The 18,777-nt window shown below is 47.5% G+C and overlaps 1 protein-coding gene across 1 annotated transcript in view; it reads right to left on the minus strand.

Annotated features, from left to right (window-relative positions):
• LOC142760409 (uncharacterized) overlaps positions 1 to 18,346 on the minus strand; it is a gene marked incomplete at its 5' end in the record, with an annotated part of 42,640 nt that extends 24,294 nt beyond the window's left edge. The window contains 3 exon segments of the mRNA XM_075863593.1: positions 15,525 to 15,594; positions 15,902 to 16,927; positions 17,021 to 18,346. Coding sequence (XP_075719708.1) covers positions 15,525 to 15,594; positions 15,902 to 16,927; positions 17,021 to 18,346 — 2,422 coding nt within the window.
• Between the last annotated feature and the right edge of the window lie 431 nt (positions 18,347 to 18,777).

An 18,777-nucleotide genomic window follows, 5' to 3' on the forward strand; every position in this document is an offset into this window, starting at 1 on the left:
CACAGTATAATGGGCGCTCTCTGTGGATGTCCCGGGCGTTAGATAGCTTCGATTTGGAATTGTTCACTGACGCGTCTGGGGCGGTGGGGTTCGGGGCGTTCTTTAAAGGTCAATGGTGCGCGGGAAAATGGCCGGTTGCATGGGTGGAGGCGGGACTGACGCGTAACTTGGCCCTACTCGAACTGTTTCCCATCGTGGTGGCAGTCACCATTTGGGGAGACAGGTTCCGGGACAAAAAAGTGCGTTTTCATTGCGACAATTTGGGGGTGGTGATGGCTATAAATAATACTTCGGCGTCGTCCCCTCCAGTGGTTCGCTTGTTGCGTCAGTTGGTGCTTTCCTGTTTGAGTTTAAATGCATGGGTGGTGGCGGTGCATGTTCCCGGGGTAGAGAATTGTATTGCTGACGCGCTTTCTCGCTCGCAGTGGGATCGTTTCCGGCAGCTGGTCCCGGACGCGGAGTTAACAGGGGTGGACTGTCCCAGTCATCTGTGGGAGCTGGTATCCAGGCGGCAGGTGCATTGATTAAACGTTCACTGGCCAGTGCGACGTGGTCGTCGTATGCGGCTGGATGGAGGCAATGGGAGGAGTGGGTGAGATCGTTGGGAGATGTGTGCTCGGATGATGATAGGATGGTGGCCTTGCTGTTTTGGTTGGGGGATGCGTTCGCCCGGGGTTGCACGGTCGCTAAGGTTAATCGCTTTGTGGCGGCCATTGCTTTCGGTTGTAAGTTACGGGGGTTGGCAGATATCACGAAGCGGTTTTTGGTGGGCCAGGCATTGAAAGGGCTGAGACGGGGTGTAGTGGTGAGGGATAAGAGGCGTCCCGTGTCATTTCAATTGTTGTGTTCCCTGGAGGTGGTGGTGCGGCAGGTGTGTCGTTCAGAGTATGAGCGCAAGCTTTTCCGGTTGGCTTTTGCGTTAGCCTTTTTTGGAGCTTTTCGGGTAGGGGAATTGGTTTCCCCCAGTTCGGTGAGAGCGGGGGGCTTGTTGCAGGATAATGTCGATTTGTATGAAGACAGGGTGGAGATAGTGTTGCGAAGGTCTAAAACGGACCAAGGAGGGGCAGGACGTCGAGTGGTTTTGCTGGCGGTCCCAAAGAATCCGGTTTGTCCAGTGTTGTGTGTCAAGGAGTACTTGGCTGGTTTAGATCTCTCAGACGGGCCGTTGCTGCGGCACGAGGATGGCTCGTTTCTGTCGCGGTATCAGTTTATTTCGGTTTTCAGAAAGTGTCTGGTGGCTAGCGCGGTGCAGGCAGAGCAATACTCGTCTCATTCTTTCCGTATAGGGGCAGCGACGGAGGCGGTGAGATGGGGTTTAGATGATGCAGGCGTGCAGCGGATAGGGCGTTGGGAGTCGGCGCGTTTCCGTTCTTATGTGCGCTTGAACATGTTGTGATATATTGATGTATAGCATGTTCCGGGTGCGTGCGTTTCCGCCTGAGTATTAATGGTACGCGGCAGCAAGAGGTGGTGCGTGTATGTTCTTCATTTGTTTTGCAGGCCGTGACTCATGCATGGTGTGGATTATGGGGCATTCTTTTGTGTACTGGGGTGCCCTTCGCGCGGATGTACGGCCGGACGGTCGACAGCTCAGGATTCCGCGGGATGCGGCGGTTGTGAGGTGGATGGGTATACGGGGAATGACATGGAACAGGGTATTGCCCGAGTTTCACAATTTTGTACTGCTTGACAGGGCGCCGGAGGTACTGGTGTTGCATGTGGGAGGCAACGATTTGGGTATACGCCCTTTCCGGGAGTTGGTACGGGACGTCAAGCATGATTTGCTCTGCTTATGGGCAACTTATCCTAAATTGGTGACGGTGTGGTCCGAGATGGTCCCTAGGAAGAACTGGCGGATGGCCCGTTCTGTGGGAAAAATTAACAAGGCTCGCATTAAGGCTAATAGGGCCATATCGAGCTTCGTGACGCGTAATGGTGGGGTTGCGGTGCGCCACTGGGATCTGGAGGCTGGGACAGGCAGCTACTGGAGAGAGGACGGTGTGCACCTCAATGAGGTGGGGATGGATATGTGGAGTCTGGCTTTGACCGATGGAATTGAGCGAGCGGTGGGAGTGTGGAGGAGCTCGCAGGCGTGAGGTGGTCAAGGCCTGTTTCGCTTTGGCGGGGGGGAGTCCTTGAAGTAGGTCGTAAAAAGTGGTGGGGGGGAATGCATCACGGGATGCACCCCCAATTTGTCGGCTTCTTAGGGTGTTACCCCTTTTGAAAGCTGGGTTATATATATTTATATATATATGGTGGTCATCTGCAAAAAGGTAATTTGGTGCTCCTGGGCCGGGTTACGGCTGGGGGTAAGGTATTTGTGGGCAGATGGCCAAAATTAAGTATCGGTGGCTTCAAGGACTTGCCCCTGTCATTCTGGTTGGTTTATAATGTTATGACCCTGATAGGGTCGCAGTGGGTTATTTGTTGTTATGATGTATCCCCTTTTTTGGGGATTCAAAAATTATGGTATTTAAAGTTATTGTTATTTAAATAATAAACGGCTGCTGTGGCCATTAAAATCCAACTCTGTTTCAGTGTCTGCTTTGGGAGGGTAGATTTACATAAGGGGAGAAGCGACTCGACTTATTTGAGTCATGCAACTTTATTTGGTTAAGCTTACAAAATAAACTGACATAAACTGCTAAGTAAATATGGGCCATAATGTATAACAAACCCCCAAATTCTCAAATATCCCACATTTTCAGATTAAATGAACATATATATTATGTACATACCTTCAATGTTTGGAGATTGCTGGCATCATGGCGGCAGATTTTCCTCTACATTACTGTTTTTCTTCTTGGTCCCAAAACCTGAAAGTAAATGACTGAACCTCCTATCACCGTGTATGTAAGCCAAAGCCCCCCGGTTTTCCTGTTGTTCTTCCCCTGCCATGCGGCTCGTGCATGAAGTTCTCCTCTTCTATTGTTCCGGATCCCGACTGGTGACTTCACAAACATCAGAAGCTTCCGCTATTCTCTGTGAGATCCTCATGGTGAAGTATCTTGTGCCTGCTTATCTTCATATCCTGGACTGAGCAGTCGCCCCTCCTAAACCCCAGTTCTTATAGAGTCACAGTCTTTATGACATCATGCAGTGAGGTAACAATGGCCTCCTGTATTTTATCTGATGATGTCACAAATATGACCAAAAGTGACATCTCCTGCTATAGTGTTAATAATAAGTATTTACAATATCACAGTGCAGATTGGTTAGCATTGCTGCCTTGCAGTGCAGAGTCCTTAATAGCGATTAGCAAATTTTCTTTTAAATCGGCCGTTCGTTTCGGTCCAAATTCGTTTTGCGAATCGCAAGTCCCCCGATAGGCCTATCAGACTATTTAACGTCTTCTAGGACTGAATCTAAGTTGGTTACAGTCCTTGAAGACATCAGAGGGTCAAACAAGGCAATCAGGGTACATGCGATTTCACAAAAATAAAAACAAACACACTCAATACATACGCTGTACTACAGTAGCGACACGTCGCTACCGGCAGGTGAGATGACGTAGCTGTCCCATGTGATCACTGTGGCCTGGGATTGGCTGCAGCGATCACAGCTACGTCATCTCACTTTCCGGCAGGGACACGTCAGGAGACCAGGGAAGGTGGTGAGTATGTTTCGTTTTTTTAATCCTCTTCTCCCCTCTTTTTTTTATATAATTGGCAAATTGGCGGAGAGCGCTCACCGGTGGCCACCATTTTGACAATTCTTGCACTGCGAACACCAGAACTTTCACATTTCGACGAATTTTAAGCTTTTGGAAAATTTGGACCTAATTTGATATTTGTCGAATAGGTTTTCTCATCTCAAGTCCTTTATCCTTTCAGGAAATAGTTATTTTGGGCTTTAACTCCTTAGTGACCAGCCTATTTTAGGCCTTAATTTCCAAACAATTTTTTTCGTTTTTCCATCGACGCATTTAAAGAGCTATAACTTTCTTATTTTTGCATCGACATAGCCGAGGACTTTTTTTTTGCGGCATTAGTTGTATTTTTTAATGGCATAATTTCGGATACATATCATTTTTTGATTAACTTTTATTGGAGGGGAATAGAAAAAAACACAGCAATTCCGCCATTGTTCTATGCTGTTTACCATGCGGCATAAATAATAATTACCTTTATTCTGTGGGTTGGTACGATTACGGTAATACCACATACGTATAGTTTTTTTTTTGTTTTTTTTGGGAAAATAACATTTTATTGAGGTTTTACAGAAAGGCAAAATGCGAATTACAATATGCATAAGCGCCACAGTACATACAATATACGAGTAATTGTTAGAATTCACAATAAGAAGACACGTATGTACAATGCGTTATCTCAATATTAAACAGAACATATTATACAAACCGAACAATAAGGAAGTATGAGCTTCCTGGCGTATGTTCACACCACTTGCACCAACGTCAAGGGGAAGGGGGTAAAGAAGGAGGGGATAGAAAAGGAGGGAAAAGAAACGTGCAAGGAGAGAGGTCTCCAAGGACATCAGACCTTTCGGGAAAGTTTAGAAAGTAGTCCCAAACTAGAATAACAATCGTCCTTATCCAATGCAGTGGGAGTCTGCACCCCAGAGGTGTTGAAAGGAGTCATTTTTGCAGAATTCAAACCAGGGTGCCCAGATCTTTCGGTACTTGGCATGAGAGTGATACTCAAGATGCGAGAGCTCCTCCATTCTCGCCAGCTGGGCTCCATCCTAAGCCAATGACTTATTCGTGGCACAACCTCGGTCTTCCAATACAACAGTAATAGAGATTTGGCCGCCGCGAAGAGATGTAACCATAGCTCCCTGGGGGCCCCCCCAGGGAATGTTGGCCATAGGTTTAGGAACACTACACGAGGGGAAATGACAATAGAGGAATGAGTTATAGTATTGAGGACAGTTTGTATCTCGGCCCAAAAGGGGGAGATTTTCTCACACTCCCACCACAAATGTAAATATGTTCCCGGGTTTTTATGACACCTCCAACAATCTGGGGAAATTTCGTTACACATTTTATGCAATACCCAGGGAGTCTTGTACCACCTAGATGTCAGTTTGTATGAGGATTCTTGAGGTACCAAGGGAGTTTCGAAAAACTGCCCTGGTGTCCTCGTCAGAAAAAGTAGTCTTAAGTTCCAACTCCCAAGCTTTAAGAAAAGAGGGCTGTATGGACGAATTCATCTTAATGAGATTATTATAATATCGTGTAATAAACGCTCCCAGGTAACACCTTTTGAGGTGAGTGTAAGTGAGAAAATTGACAGACGAGAAACCAGGTTGAGCCTGCAATTCAGTGAGGGTAGGAACAGCCCCGTTAGTCAATATGGAATCGTACGTGCTGCAGGATGCCTTTCCAGGCAGGGAAGAACAGTCTCGAAACCTCTGTCTGCGACTGCACAAGGTCACGAACCGTCATCAGGGGAGACAAAATTTTGTGCAGAGATTTCATCCGCTCACCTTTCATCCATGTTTGATATGAAGCAGAGGTAAGGGAGTTGCGTGACTTAAAAAGGGCTGCGTTGGGTTTGTTAAGCCACAGAAGGGAGGTAAGGGACATGCCTATGGTGGCCTCCTCCACGAGAACCACAAGTCTAATTGAGGCATTATCAAACCACTCAGTTATCCTGGCTAATTGTACGGAGTGGTATTCGGATTCAATATCCGGAAGCCCTCTCCCCCTGAACGTTTTGTACGAATAAGAGTGTGAAATGCTATTCTGGGTTTAATATTATTCCAAATGTATTTAGAAAACTGTTGTCTAATGGTAGCAAAAAAGGCTCTAGGGAGGGGAATCGGGAGAGTTTGGAATAGATAAAGGAGTTTGGGGAGAATAATAATTTTAAGTATGTTGGTTCTACCAATCCATGAAATATATGGGATATGCCAAGACAGGATAGTGGCTTTAATCTCGGAGAGTAAAGGTGTGTAATTGTATTGATACCAGTGTTCAAGTGAGGGAGTTAAATTAATTCCTAGGTATTTTATACTATCTGAACGCAGTAGGAAGGGGGAGCTGAGTTTCAGAGACTTTAATAGAGCCGGAGTGCAGGAGACACATAGTCCCTCGGATTTGCTAGAAATAATTTTGAAATTGGATAAGTCACCAAAATGGATAAACATCTCTTGAAATCGGGGTAGGGCTGTGGAGGGATTGGTGATGAAAATAAGCAAGTCATCGGCAAATGCCGCTGTGCAATGCACTCTGTCACCAATGGCGACCCCCGACAGAAGTGGCTCCTGACGCAGACTCTGGATCAAAGTCTCAATTGTGAGGACAAAAAGGAGGGGAGAGAGTGGACAACCCTGTCTTGTTCCATTCATGATCTGGAAAGGCCTCGATAGGTGGCCATTTACTCAATCCTTAGCATGTGGGGAAGTGTACAGAGACAGGATTTTGTGAACGAAGAGTTGTTGAAAGCCGAAACGGGAAAGCGACTTGACCATAAAGGTCCAGTCCACCCAGTTGAAAGCTTTCTCTGCATCAGTAGACAACTGAACAAAAGGGATATTTCTTGACCTGGTGTACTGGATCAGATGGAGAACTCGCGTAGTGTTGTGTTTACCTTCTCTCCCCTTAACAAAACCCATCTGCACTGGGTCAATTAGGAATGAGAGTAAGGATTGCATCCTGTTAGCTATGATTTTGGCATATAATTTAACATCCACATTCAAAAGTGATATAGGGCGATAACTACCGCATAGCGAAGGGTAATACCGAAATATGTGCTTCAAGCGCTGAAGGAGAGAAATGTTGAGAAGCGTTAAGAGAGTTACATACTCTGAGGAAGAATGGCAGCAGGACGTCTCCAAACTGTTTATAGTATGAGGCCGGAAAACCGTCAGGACCTGGGGACTTACTATAGGACATACTGGAGAGCGCATCACGGATTTCTTTAAGTGTAAAAGGGGATTCTAGTTGGGTTTTTTGCGTAGCAGTTAAGGTACGAAGAAAGAGGGAGTCAAGGAAAGATTCAATCAGCTCAGTTCTGTCCGCACGCTCCTTGGGTGTCTCTCCAGGACGTAGGTCATACAGTATTTGATAGGAGCAAAACTCAGCCGCAATGTCATTGGTATCCTCAAGTACAGCTCCAGTAGGAGACCTGATTTTGGGGATATAGTTCTGCTGTCTTCTCTTTTTAGCTAGATAAGCCATGAGTTTGCTCCCCTTATCACCATGCATGTAGTGTTTGTGAGCAGCAGAGGTATATGCCTTTGCCGTGCGCAAATTCAAACATTGTTTGAGTATTTCTCTGGAAAGTATAAGCGAGGAGAGAACACCTTGAGCCGCGGACCGTTTATGCTGGTTTTCAAGGTCAGATATTCGGGAAAGAAGGTCATAAATCTCTCGGTTCCTCTCTCTCTTCATAAACGAACCCATGATTATGAGTACTCCTCTGATCACTGGCTGATGGGCTTCTCAGATAGTGCTAGTGGAGACATCCTGCGTATTATTCTCAACAAAGTAGGTCTTCAGCGCCGCCTCAACTCGCTGCTTATTGCGCGACGAGTAGAGGAGAGTTTCATTAAGTCTCCAGTTATATTGCCTAGGCAAAAGGCTGTGTATTGTATGTTGAGAAACATGGACATTGGGGCATGGTCAGACAGGAGAATGTTGCCTATAGAGGGGGAATCTATTAAAGGGAGTTGGCTATCCATGATGAGCAGGTAATGTAGTCTTTGGTAAGAATGATGGGGGTGGGAGTAGAAGGTATAGTCCCTATCCGTGGGGTGGAAGAATCTCCACACATCCATCAATCTTAAAGATGTGAGGAGTCTACGGATTTTCCTCAGAGCTGAGTAGCTGTGAGCAGAGGTTCCCGTGGAGGAGTCCAGAAGGGGCTCAAGCACAATGTTGAAGTCCCCTCCCAGAAACGTTAGGCCCTCAGAGAACTGAGAAAACTTGTCTAGAGTCGCAGATAGCCAAGGAATCTGGCTCGAGTTCAGGCTTAAATATTCCCAATGGTAGTCAGGGTGTTCGCCACTTTACCTTTTATGAAACGAAAGCGGCCTGCGCCATCAGCAATCTGGGAGACAAATTCAAAGGGAATGTCAGACCGTAGAGCTATACTGACACAGTTACGTTTGCCACTATCATTGCATGAATGGAACCATGTAGTGTAAGGTCATTTAGGAAGGTTTGGAATTTTACCTTTCAAGTGGGTTTCCTGTAGCAGCAGCACAGACGAATCCATTTTTTTAAGGGAGTGTTTGACCTGGGAGCGTTCAGTAGGGGAGTTGAAGCCCTTGACATTCAATGTCGTACCCTGAATACGTGACATAAATGCACCAGTATGAAGAGAGAAAGAAAGAAAAGATGAGAAACACAGAAAAGAGAACAATAAGAAGTAATTGTTTTCAAATGCTGTAGTAAAGATATTTGCACTGATCCACAGTGCGGTATTAGTCAGTTAAGCACTGACTGACAGAGAGGCGTGGCGGCGGAGAGAAGAGTGAACGAGTGAATAAGAATATGCACCCCTCATCCCGGCACCCAAACAACAAAAATTCAAGGCAGACTGTAGCTAAACATTTTTAAAGCACAGATTTTAAACCACCTAAAGAGAAAAAGTAAAGACAATAAACCTGTACACAAACATATCTCTAGACAGACATAGAATGGATGCAAATAAAACACAATCCTAAGCAGGGCCGCAAGTCTGTCAGAGAGGATTATTTGCTGGTCTCTTCTTAGTCGGACGGGGTCTGGGATTCAGCCAGACATCAGGCTTAGGCAGAGAGGGAAGAGAGGCTACATCTGTGTAAGGTTTCCAAAAGGGGATGGCGGTATGGTCGAGGTCTAGTGGAGGGCAAGCATTCTCTAGGTCTTCCGCTGAATGAACAATGGACAACCGACCTTGGAAATGATAGGATAGTCCAAAAGGGAAGAGCCATTTCTACGGTATTTCTAGAGATCGGAGACGATCCGTGACGATCCCAAGAGACCTACGTTTGGATAGGGTGGTCGGGGAAATATCCTGAAAAAAAGTCATTTTATGACCCTCAAACATAAGGTCAGGTATATCGCGTGTCTTGCGGAGTACCGCTTCTTTGACAGGAAAAGACAGTAGCTTGCATACAATATCCTTTGGTGGTTCACCTTCTTTGGGTTTTGGACTAGAGCCCTATGAGCTCTTTCAATCTGTAGGTCTGGGGGTGAATCAGGGCTGAGGACAAAGTCTGGAGGGAAGTTTTCCGGCATTCCCCTTATCCGCAGATTATTGCGCCTCCCCTATTATCCTGATCTTCCAGATAGGTGTGAAGAGAATTCAGATGAGTTTGGACAAGCCTGACGTGCCAAGGAGGTCGCATCTCCGTGAGTAAGAAGAGCAGTTTGGGTTTCTTCAAGTAACTCAACTCTAGCTCCAATGTGGTGGACTTCCTGCTTAATATCGTCAAGTTCTCGCATTACAGGTTGTAGGGCTTTCTCGATAATCTTTTGCAAGCCTTTAGTAGAAATGGAGATCATAGAAGGTGGGTCAGGTGCCACTTCTTCCTCCATGTAACTTTCAGCATCAGAAGTGTCACGATGATCGTTAGGCAGCAATGACCGTTTAGTGGAAGATGTAGATCATTGGGGGTGAGTCTCAGTGTTTAGCCTGACCAATTTTCACCATCTTGCTTTGTATATGTCTCTGAGGGAGCCGGGGATGGGAAGGCCACGCTCCAATCACATTTGCTAGCAAAGATTCAACAAATACGTGGAAGTGAGATCAGCCTGAGCGAAGCAATGATCTAAGCGGTGGGAGGGTACCCCAGTGTCTAGAAGGCAAGGCAGCCGTGTAGCGTATGAAGGCCTGCGTAGAGACTAGATGCGGCACTCAAGCAGGTCTAGGCAGGAAAAGATACTCCTGTGGACAGGAAAGGGCAGGGGTTGCCCACTGTAAGGAATGCCAAGCCGAGCAGGCGTGTTAACAAGGGTCCTCTTGGGGTACCCCCCAGTTGGGAAAACGGGGGCAGTTACACTTACCCCCTAACATGCAGGACTAGAAAGCTGCACGCTGGAGGCAGGGATGGGGGAGGCTGGTGTGGTACGCCACCTGTATCCCAGAAGCAGGTGAAGCCTCCTGGTTAGTGTTGAGGTCTGAAGCAGCAGTTCAGTATAGTGAGGCAATCCTCCTCCAACTGCTTTTTTGTGTTGCTATGTTATGAGAGCCATAACTTTTTTATTTTTCCATCAATTAAACAATGTGAGGGCTTATTATTTGCAGAACGAGCTATAGTTTTTATTGGTACCAGTGTAGGGTACATAAATCTTTTGATCACTTTTTTTCCATTTTTTTGTGGAAGATGAGGTGACAAAAACCAGCTATTCTGGCATTTTTGTCTTTTTACAGCGTTCACCCTGCTGATTAAGTAACGTGAAATTGTAATAGTTCGAACTTTTACAGATGGTGGTAATACCAGCTGTGTTTTTATAATTTATTTTTTACATGGCTTTTTTTAAATTTTGAATAACTTTTTTGGACATAAAAAAACTTTAACCGTTTTTTTACTTTAATCCCCCTAGGGGCTTGAACCAGTGATCATTGGATCGTTTGCATGATATAGTGCAATCATAACGTATTGCAGTAAAACTTGATTTTCATAGGATTTTATTAAACGCTGTTGCAGGCAGAGCTTAATATGAGTACAAAGATGGCAGACATGGAGGCCTTCATTTGGCCCCCAGGCTGCCATGATGACGATCTGCACCCGATGGCCGCCTCTCTCTTTCTAACAGCTTAGATGATGGAGCCGTGAGCCTGCTCCATACTCCCGCTTCCCGTCTATGACATAAGTATAGGTCAAATGTCGATGAAGGAGCCGGTTCAGCTCTGAAACATGTTGCATGTTACGATATTAATAAAAGGTTAACATTTGCATGACTCCAGAGGATCATCCTTAATACCGCAAAGGAAACAGCGCCTTCGAAAAGGGTAATTTTTCACCGTCTTGCAGTCAGAATATCCTAGTGCATCTCAGCATTCGATACTGATTATTCTCTGCCTGGGACACTAGTGGCTAGTAGTGCCCCGAACCAGCACTTGGACTATATAGACATATTTTTGACTACCAGGTTGTCGCGTCCCCCAACACAATACCGCCAGGGGAGTGTACACCTCTCACTTTCCTGCCTCTCCTATTTATTGTGAGATGATTCCCTCTGTTGCGCCAAAGAGGGCTTTTCTTTAAAATAATTAAGAAGTATTCGTCGTGTTGCTAAAACAGTCCGTTCCCATTTATTAAAAAGTGTTTTATTGGTTGTTACAGGTTTAGGACTTGCTTTATATTTTTATTCGGTCGCACCTGATTTAACGGTAGGTTTATGAGAATATACTAATGCAACAATGCACTAATGACATCTGCAAAAGTGGGAGTGATTTTCTATAAAGAACATAATTCCCATTGTAGCAGTTATCTTGTAGGGTATGGCCCTTTAATGACCAGCAAATTTAATAGTGACAAATATCAAAATGCTGCACAGATTTTGTATGGCTGTGAAAATGGTGAGAAAATGCAATAACTAGAATTTGGAGGATCAGCGCGTTCTCGCATTATACCGAAAGCCCATAGTTTTGAACTTTGTAAGTCATTGCATTAAAGGGTAACTTAAACGTTTGACAAACTTCTGACATGTCATAGTGACATGTCAGAAGTTTTGATTGCTGGGGGTCCAAGCACTGAGACCCCCTCCAATCGCTAGAACGAAGCAGCTGAAGCGCTTGTGTGAGCGCTCAGACGCTTCATGTCTGTTCGGCTTTTTCCAGAAATAAATGTATCGGTGTACGGACTCAATAAAAAGTCTATGAGCCCGTACTCCGATACATCGGCTTTCCCGGAAAAAAGCCGAACAGACACGAAGCAGCTGAGCGCTCACACGAGGGCTTCTGCTGCTTCGTTCTAGCGATTGGTGGGGGTCTCAGTGCTCGAACCCCCACCAATCAAAACTTCTGACATGTCACTATGACATGTCAGAAGTTTTTCAAACGTTTAGTTAACCTTTAACCCTGTGGTGGCACTGCAGCGAAATAAAGCCTTTCATAGATTACATCTGATCGCTGGGGTTCTCAGCAACATCGACAACCTCTTCATGTTCCTTCCAATCTCTTCCATTTTCGCTGGCCGACGGCTGAGGGGTGTGGCTTAGTAAGGGATGGGGGAAAATGGCTGATCTAGGACCCACACAGAAGAATTTCTCAGGCAAAACAGGACCAAGTGGATTGTTTTGATTTTTATGTATTTTTTACCTTTCGGCTACATGCACACGTTGTGTATTTTACTGTGGAAAACACACAGCAAAACCTCAGGAAAAAAACACACCTGAAGGTGATGCGTTTTTCAGTGCGTTTTCTCCCATTTGATTAGTTTTTCGGTGCCTTTTCATGCTGAGAAATTTTGGTGCTATTTTCCTCTGCACTAGACAGATAGAATTTGCAAGCGGAAACGCAAGATAAAATGACATGCTGCGGATTCTAAACAATACACCACAGGTCAATTTCAGTCCCGAGAAATACCGTACCGTGTACATGAGATTTCTTGGAATCTCATTGAATATGCTGGTACTTTATTACTCTGCACGCATATCCGCTCTCCAAAAACGCACGTAATACGCATAGTGTGCCATCGATCCTTAGTGTTCCTTTATAGTAGTAAAATGTATATGGCTCATATGATGTATTTCTCTTCTGTATGTGTATATTATCCAATGCTTCATGGAATCAACCATATTGGATTATCAGCAGCAAAATAACCATAATAACCTCCCATAATATAAACTAATACCTGACTGCTATATAATATTGAGAAATGACGAGGAGACAGAGCTTTCATTTTTAAACACAATTTATTTAAATAAAATTCCTAACTAAAGCTATTGATCCAGAAGAAGGCAAAAACCCTGCGCACGTTTAGCCAATTTGTGCCACAGGGGAAAATTCCTTGTTGACCCCGAGAAAAGGCGATCAGTCCGAGAACCCAGGATCAGAGCTTGTAATGCAACTAACTAACTAACATCTTACTGATAGCTACGACATTATATGGAATAGTAAGTTATAAGAAGATGTCCAATCCCAGATGTTCTCCACGACGTCCCGGTATCATGCAGGTCGCTCCTCCACTGATCGGACTATGGAGATCACAGCTCGGCTATGGTCATCTCTGCTGGTGAAAGAGAAAGAAAACACTGCCCTCCTATGTCACAGGAGAAGGCCATTTCCATTATACCAGGTCCCTGATGTGGTGTAAAGCAAATGGCCGACTCCAGGAGGGCAGGGATTAGGCCTTTGGTCTGAAAGCCATTTTTTACACAATAAACTTCTTAGACTCACAATTGATGTCCTCCCTCTTTGAGTTTATCTCCTCCTAATGGCCACAAGTAACATGCAATTACCTCCTTCCCAGCTTGGATTTGCCTCACTGGTGAACATATCATATAGCAGGTGTCTTCTGCTTGAACTGTGGGAAACCATCGTTCCCTGTTATCCCACCAAAAAATAGTCATGGACCACTGAGAAATGTTCAGCCTCTATGCAGAACAAACAAGGTCCAGGGTCTAGGAGGACACAACCATGAGAGGCTATGGGATAACGTGTAAGGAATCTTGGCATGTGTGACACGGAGGAGTTATAGGAGGACATCAAACATGGGTCTTGCTAAAGTCATAATACATTCCATGTAGAGATGAGCGAACTTATGAAAAGTTCGGTTCGGCTGGTTCGCCGGATTTCACGAAAAAGTTCGATTCGGACCGAACTAGTTCTGACCGAACCTGAAATTTCCGTGCGCCGAGCATGGTACTGTCCAGGGTGCTGAAAGAGTTAATGGGCTGCACTAACTCTTTCAGCAACCTTGACAGTACCATGCTCGGCGCGCGGAAAATAAAATTTTAATGTGATAAAAAAAAATACGTTCATACTTACATTCCTCCTGTCCGGCCTCCAGCAATGACGTTTCATCCATGTCACCGCTGCAGCCAATTACAGGCTGTAGTGGTGGTCACGCACGTCACGTGACCGCCTCTGCAGCCAATCACAGGCTGCCGTGGCCTCTGCAGCCAATCACAGGCTGCCACGGCCGCTGCAGCCAATCAATAAAAAGCATGCCGCGGCTGCTGCAGCCAATCACAGGCTGCCGCTGCAGCCAATCACAGGCCGAAAAAAAATAAAATGTCTCTCTTCAGGAAACATACAGAAGTTAGGTTCATGTTTAAAGGTGGGTCATGAGATATTCATGACCTTGTGGCTAACGCAGTATTGAAACATGTACATATACACCAGGGGTCTCAAGTACGCGGGCCGCATGCGGCCCCTGGGGCTGTCATCTGCGGCCTGCGTGTAGGAGGAACTACCGCTGTCGCTACGAAATAACAGAGACACACCTTCTGGCGGGCTAACGCTAAGGTTTACACGAAGTCCAGCTAATAGTCCGATAAAGTTCTGTCAACTTGGCCGTTCCTTCTGCCTGCTCCTGTTCCAGCAAGATTCATCAACAACAATGCCATGCAAGAGTTACATGCGGTGCTTTATCAACAACAGTTCCATGCAAGGGTTACATGCAGTGCTTTACTCTGGAGGACACGCAGGGACACTGGCGCGGTTAATAATCTAGCAAGTCCGCCCTGCCTTTGGGCCCAGCTCAGGATGAGTTGTTTGTTCCTATTGGGACTAGTCTTCTGGGCGTACAGTGGCGGTAGTTAGCGAGGGACGTCACTCCAGGAAACAGTCACTGACTAGGGCAAGGGCACTTTCTTTAAGACAGGACTCTAGCTCTTGGTCAGGGGTCTTAAGGTCTGGGCACGGTACCTGTGGCTGTTGGCACACTCCTTGTGCTCCGGCCGGTCCTCTGTCCTTCTGAAGGGTTGTAGCAGCAACACCCATGCTGTTCTTTTGTCCTCTGTCTCCAAGGCTGCAGTGGGGAGTCCACGTTCTGTCAGGCTCCTGCCTCCTCTCTCCCGGCGACCTTCCTTGCAGCTCACTTTCCCTGTCCGGACCCCTGTTCGGCGGTCTCTCTCTCCGGTCCGGACACCTGCTCTCTTAAACCTCTCCTGTTGTCTCTCGTCACCTCTCCGTCCTACTCCTTTTTCGCGCCACTCGCTTGCTCCGTCCCCCTCGCTTGCCGCGCTCCCTGTCACCCGGCCGTGTCCCTCTTCTTCTCTCCTCCTCCAAGTCCCGCAGCGCGAGACTTCGCCCTGTTTGCCGCTGGGCGCATGCGTCATGGCTGTCAGCAGTGCGGCCGTTGCCATGACGCCCAAGACGCTCCTTCGTCCGGAGCCGACTTCTGAGCCACCCGACAAGCCCGTATTCCTGCGTTGGCCCCCCAGGGAGAGGTAAGTACGAGTGCACCCTTACACTTCCCCCTTGGTTATCAAGTTCAGTCCTCTGCACTAAACCTAATAGTCTTGCAAATAGGCCGGTTGTCGGTTGCGAGTACACCTCTGGGGGTAACGCAGTCCACGATTCACTTCCGTTGCAGGTGTTTCCACACACTCCGTTGGGTTCTCTGTCCCTGTCGGTCATGATGCCCAGGGTACGCTAGGGTCGTCTGATGGAATCACCAACCTCCAATCTCCGTCAATATTTGTCGGCGGAGCACTCTGCGGTTCTTCTTGCCTTGATGACGTGACAGATTCTGGTGTCAGAAAGGTACATGGGCGCAACAGGTTGCGATGCAGCCTTCTGCTCGGTCCCTGGTCACCCTCTGGTTTCACTTCATACACAGGAAGCCCGGGGTCAACGTGTTTTACCACCAAATATGGTTTCCTCTCCCATCGGGGTTCCAGCTTATGGCCACGTGCCGCCCTGCGATTCCGCAACAGCACCCGATCCCCTGTATGAAATGCTCGCTGGCGTTCTTTCACGAGGGGCAAGCTCTCTGTGGGCCGAGCTCTCTCCATTTCGCCCTTCGCGGCCCTCAACCGTCATTGATGTTCCTGTACCCATTGTGACGGTGATCGATTGACTTCCACCTCCGGCGTCTCTAACAGAAGATCCAAAGGAACTCGGCTTGGACGGCCGAACATTAATTGATATGGTGTATACCCGGTAGTTCGATGCACAGTGTTGTTATAGACCCATACCAGGTCGTCCACATATTCAGGCCACTGTTCCTGTCGTTCATGCCCGATGGTCTTTAGTAGGCCGAGTAAGGTGCGATTGAATCGTTCGCAAGCCCCATTCCCTTGGGGGTGATATGGGGTCGTTCTGGATTTCCGAATTCCATGTAAGATACACAGCTCCTGGAAGAGATCAGACTCAAAATTCGGTCCTTGATCCGACAAGATGCTTCTGGAGCACCCATACGGAAGGATGACATGCTTCCACAGTGCAGCCGCGGTAGTCGTCGCAGTCTGGTCCCCCGTAGGAATCACCACGGCAAATTTTGAAAAATGGTCCAAGCATACTAACGCATATCGGTGCCCTGAGGTAACTTCTTGGACTGTTAAAAAGTCTATCGTCAGCAGTTCTAGGGGCTCACCCATCACGATGGTCATGGGCCTCTCCGGCTGTTCCGTCGCTTTGTGCAGGACACACTCTGTGCATTCCTTGTAGACATCTTCCATTATTCTTTCCAAGATTGGAGCATAGAAGTGATTCCGGATTATCTGTACAGTCTTTTCCACCGTGAAATGACCTCGGTTCTCGTGCATCCACTTGCACACGGGTTTGACGTCGGCGATGGGCAATACCAACTGCCATATGTCGCGAGATTCCCGTGGGGCCCACACTCTTCTGTACAATGCTCCATCATGGTGTTCCAGTCGCTCTAACTGCCGAACCAATGCTTTAGCTGGTGCTGACAACCTGCTTCGCTCCGCTGCCGTGGGCCTTCCCTGCCAACGCACCCACTTGTCGATGGTTTGGATGTCCTGGTCTTGCTGCTGCCGCTTCTTCCACTCGGCCCTATCATACATCTCAGTAAGATCCTCAATCCCTTGTATTGCTGTCACTACCCGCTGCTGCTGCTGCAGTGGGGGATGAACCACACGTAATGGGGGTATCTCTATTTCTTCTTGTTCCTCGTCCACCTCTCCGACCGGTGTCTCACACGGCTGTCGGGAGAGTGCATCTGCGTTGGTATGGTTCTTACCGGGCTTGTAACGAATGGTATAGTTGAATCGAGCCAGTCGGGCTATCCATCGTTGTTCCATCGCTCCCAGTTTTGCCGTTCCAAGATACGCCAGGGGATTGTTATCCGTGTAAATTTCCACTTGACTACCGACCAGATATTCGGCAAACCGTTCGGTAACAGCCCACACGATGGCCAATAACTCGAGCCTGAACGAGCTGTAATTGGTTGGATTGCGTTCTGACGGTCGCAGACTACGACTACCATAGGCAATGACGCGTTCCACGTCCTCTTGCTGCTGGGCCAGGACCGCTCCTAGTCCCTTCAGGCTGGCGTCAGTGTACAGCCGGAATGGTTGGGCGAAGTCTGCAAAAGCGAGGATGGGTGCGGTCACCAGTCGTGCCTTCAATGCTTCGAATGCCGCTTGTTGTGGCTCCTGCCATTGTTCCACTACACTGGGGCTTCGGCTCCCCTTCTTTTGGGTGGGTTGTCCACAGAGGAGCTGATTCAGAGGACTTGCAATTTTGGAGAAGTCTCGGATGTACCTCCGATAGTAACCGACCAACCCGAGATAGGCTCGTACTTCCGTGGTGTTCTGCGGAATGGCCCACTCCTGTATGGCTTTAATCTTATCTGGGTCAGGTGCAATTCCTGTTGCATTCACGACATGGCCTAAGTATTTGATCTGCTGGCGGCCCAGTCGGCATTTGCTGGGTTTTAGTTTGAGTCCATACCTTCCCAATCGTTCCAACACGACCTGTAGATGCCGCAGGTGTTCTGGGAAGGTCTTTGAAAAAATGACAATATCGTCCAAATAGATCAAGACTGACTCATAATTTAGATCTCCCAGACGATGCTCCATTAGCCGTTGGAAAGTACTGGGCGCATTTGTTAGCCCGAACGGCATCCGGTTGAATTCGAACAAGCCTGAGGGAGTGATGAACGCCGTCTTCTCCTTATCCGCTTCCTTCATGGGTACCTGCCAGTACCCACTTGATAAATCGAGCGTCGTGTAGTACCGAGCCTCCTGCATGGCGGTTGATGATTCTTCCACTCGGGGCAGTGGGTAGGCATCCCTATGAGTACAGGCGTTTAACTTGCGGTAATCCACACAAAACCGGAGCGACCCATCCTTCTTCCTTACCAGCACAATCGGGGCTGCCCATGGGCTCTGACTCTCTTGAATCACCTGTCCGTCTAACATCTTATGGAGGAGCTCTTTTACCTCTCGATACAGCGCGGGGGGTATATTGCGATATGGCTCTCTGATGGGCGGCGCCGCCCCCGTGTGAATCCCATGTTCGATGGTAGTGGTTCACCCAAAGTCCTCTTCATGCTGAGCGAAAACCCAGCCGAAGCATTGCAGAAGCGTCCTCAGTTGCTCCTCTGACTTGGTATCCGGGGCTAGTACGTCCAGTTCGAGTTGGCGCCACAGTTGATCAGTCTGCTCGTTCACGTCGGCCTCACTCCCTTCATCTCTCGACGATGTCTCTTTTAACGTTTCGGCCATGGCCGAGTCCGTCACGTCCTCGGGCCTCACTATCTCAACATTAGCTAGCACTGTGCCGGCCGGTATCTCAATCACCCCTTGGGTCGGATTCAGCACTCTGACGGTCGCCATTCCTTTGGTTATCCGACAGACCGTTCTTCCTACCACCCAGGGTGGCGTACTCTTGAGACTTCGCATGGGTTCCACCATGACCATGGCATCCTTTAAGCGATGATGAGTCCCTACTGAGAGGGGAA

This window comes from Rhinoderma darwinii, chromosome 4 (assembly GCF_050947455.1).
Source record: "Rhinoderma darwinii isolate aRhiDar2 chromosome 4, aRhiDar2.hap1, whole genome shotgun sequence".
In the NCBI taxonomy this organism is placed as follows: domain Eukaryota; kingdom Metazoa; phylum Chordata; class Amphibia; order Anura; family Rhinodermatidae; genus Rhinoderma; species Rhinoderma darwinii.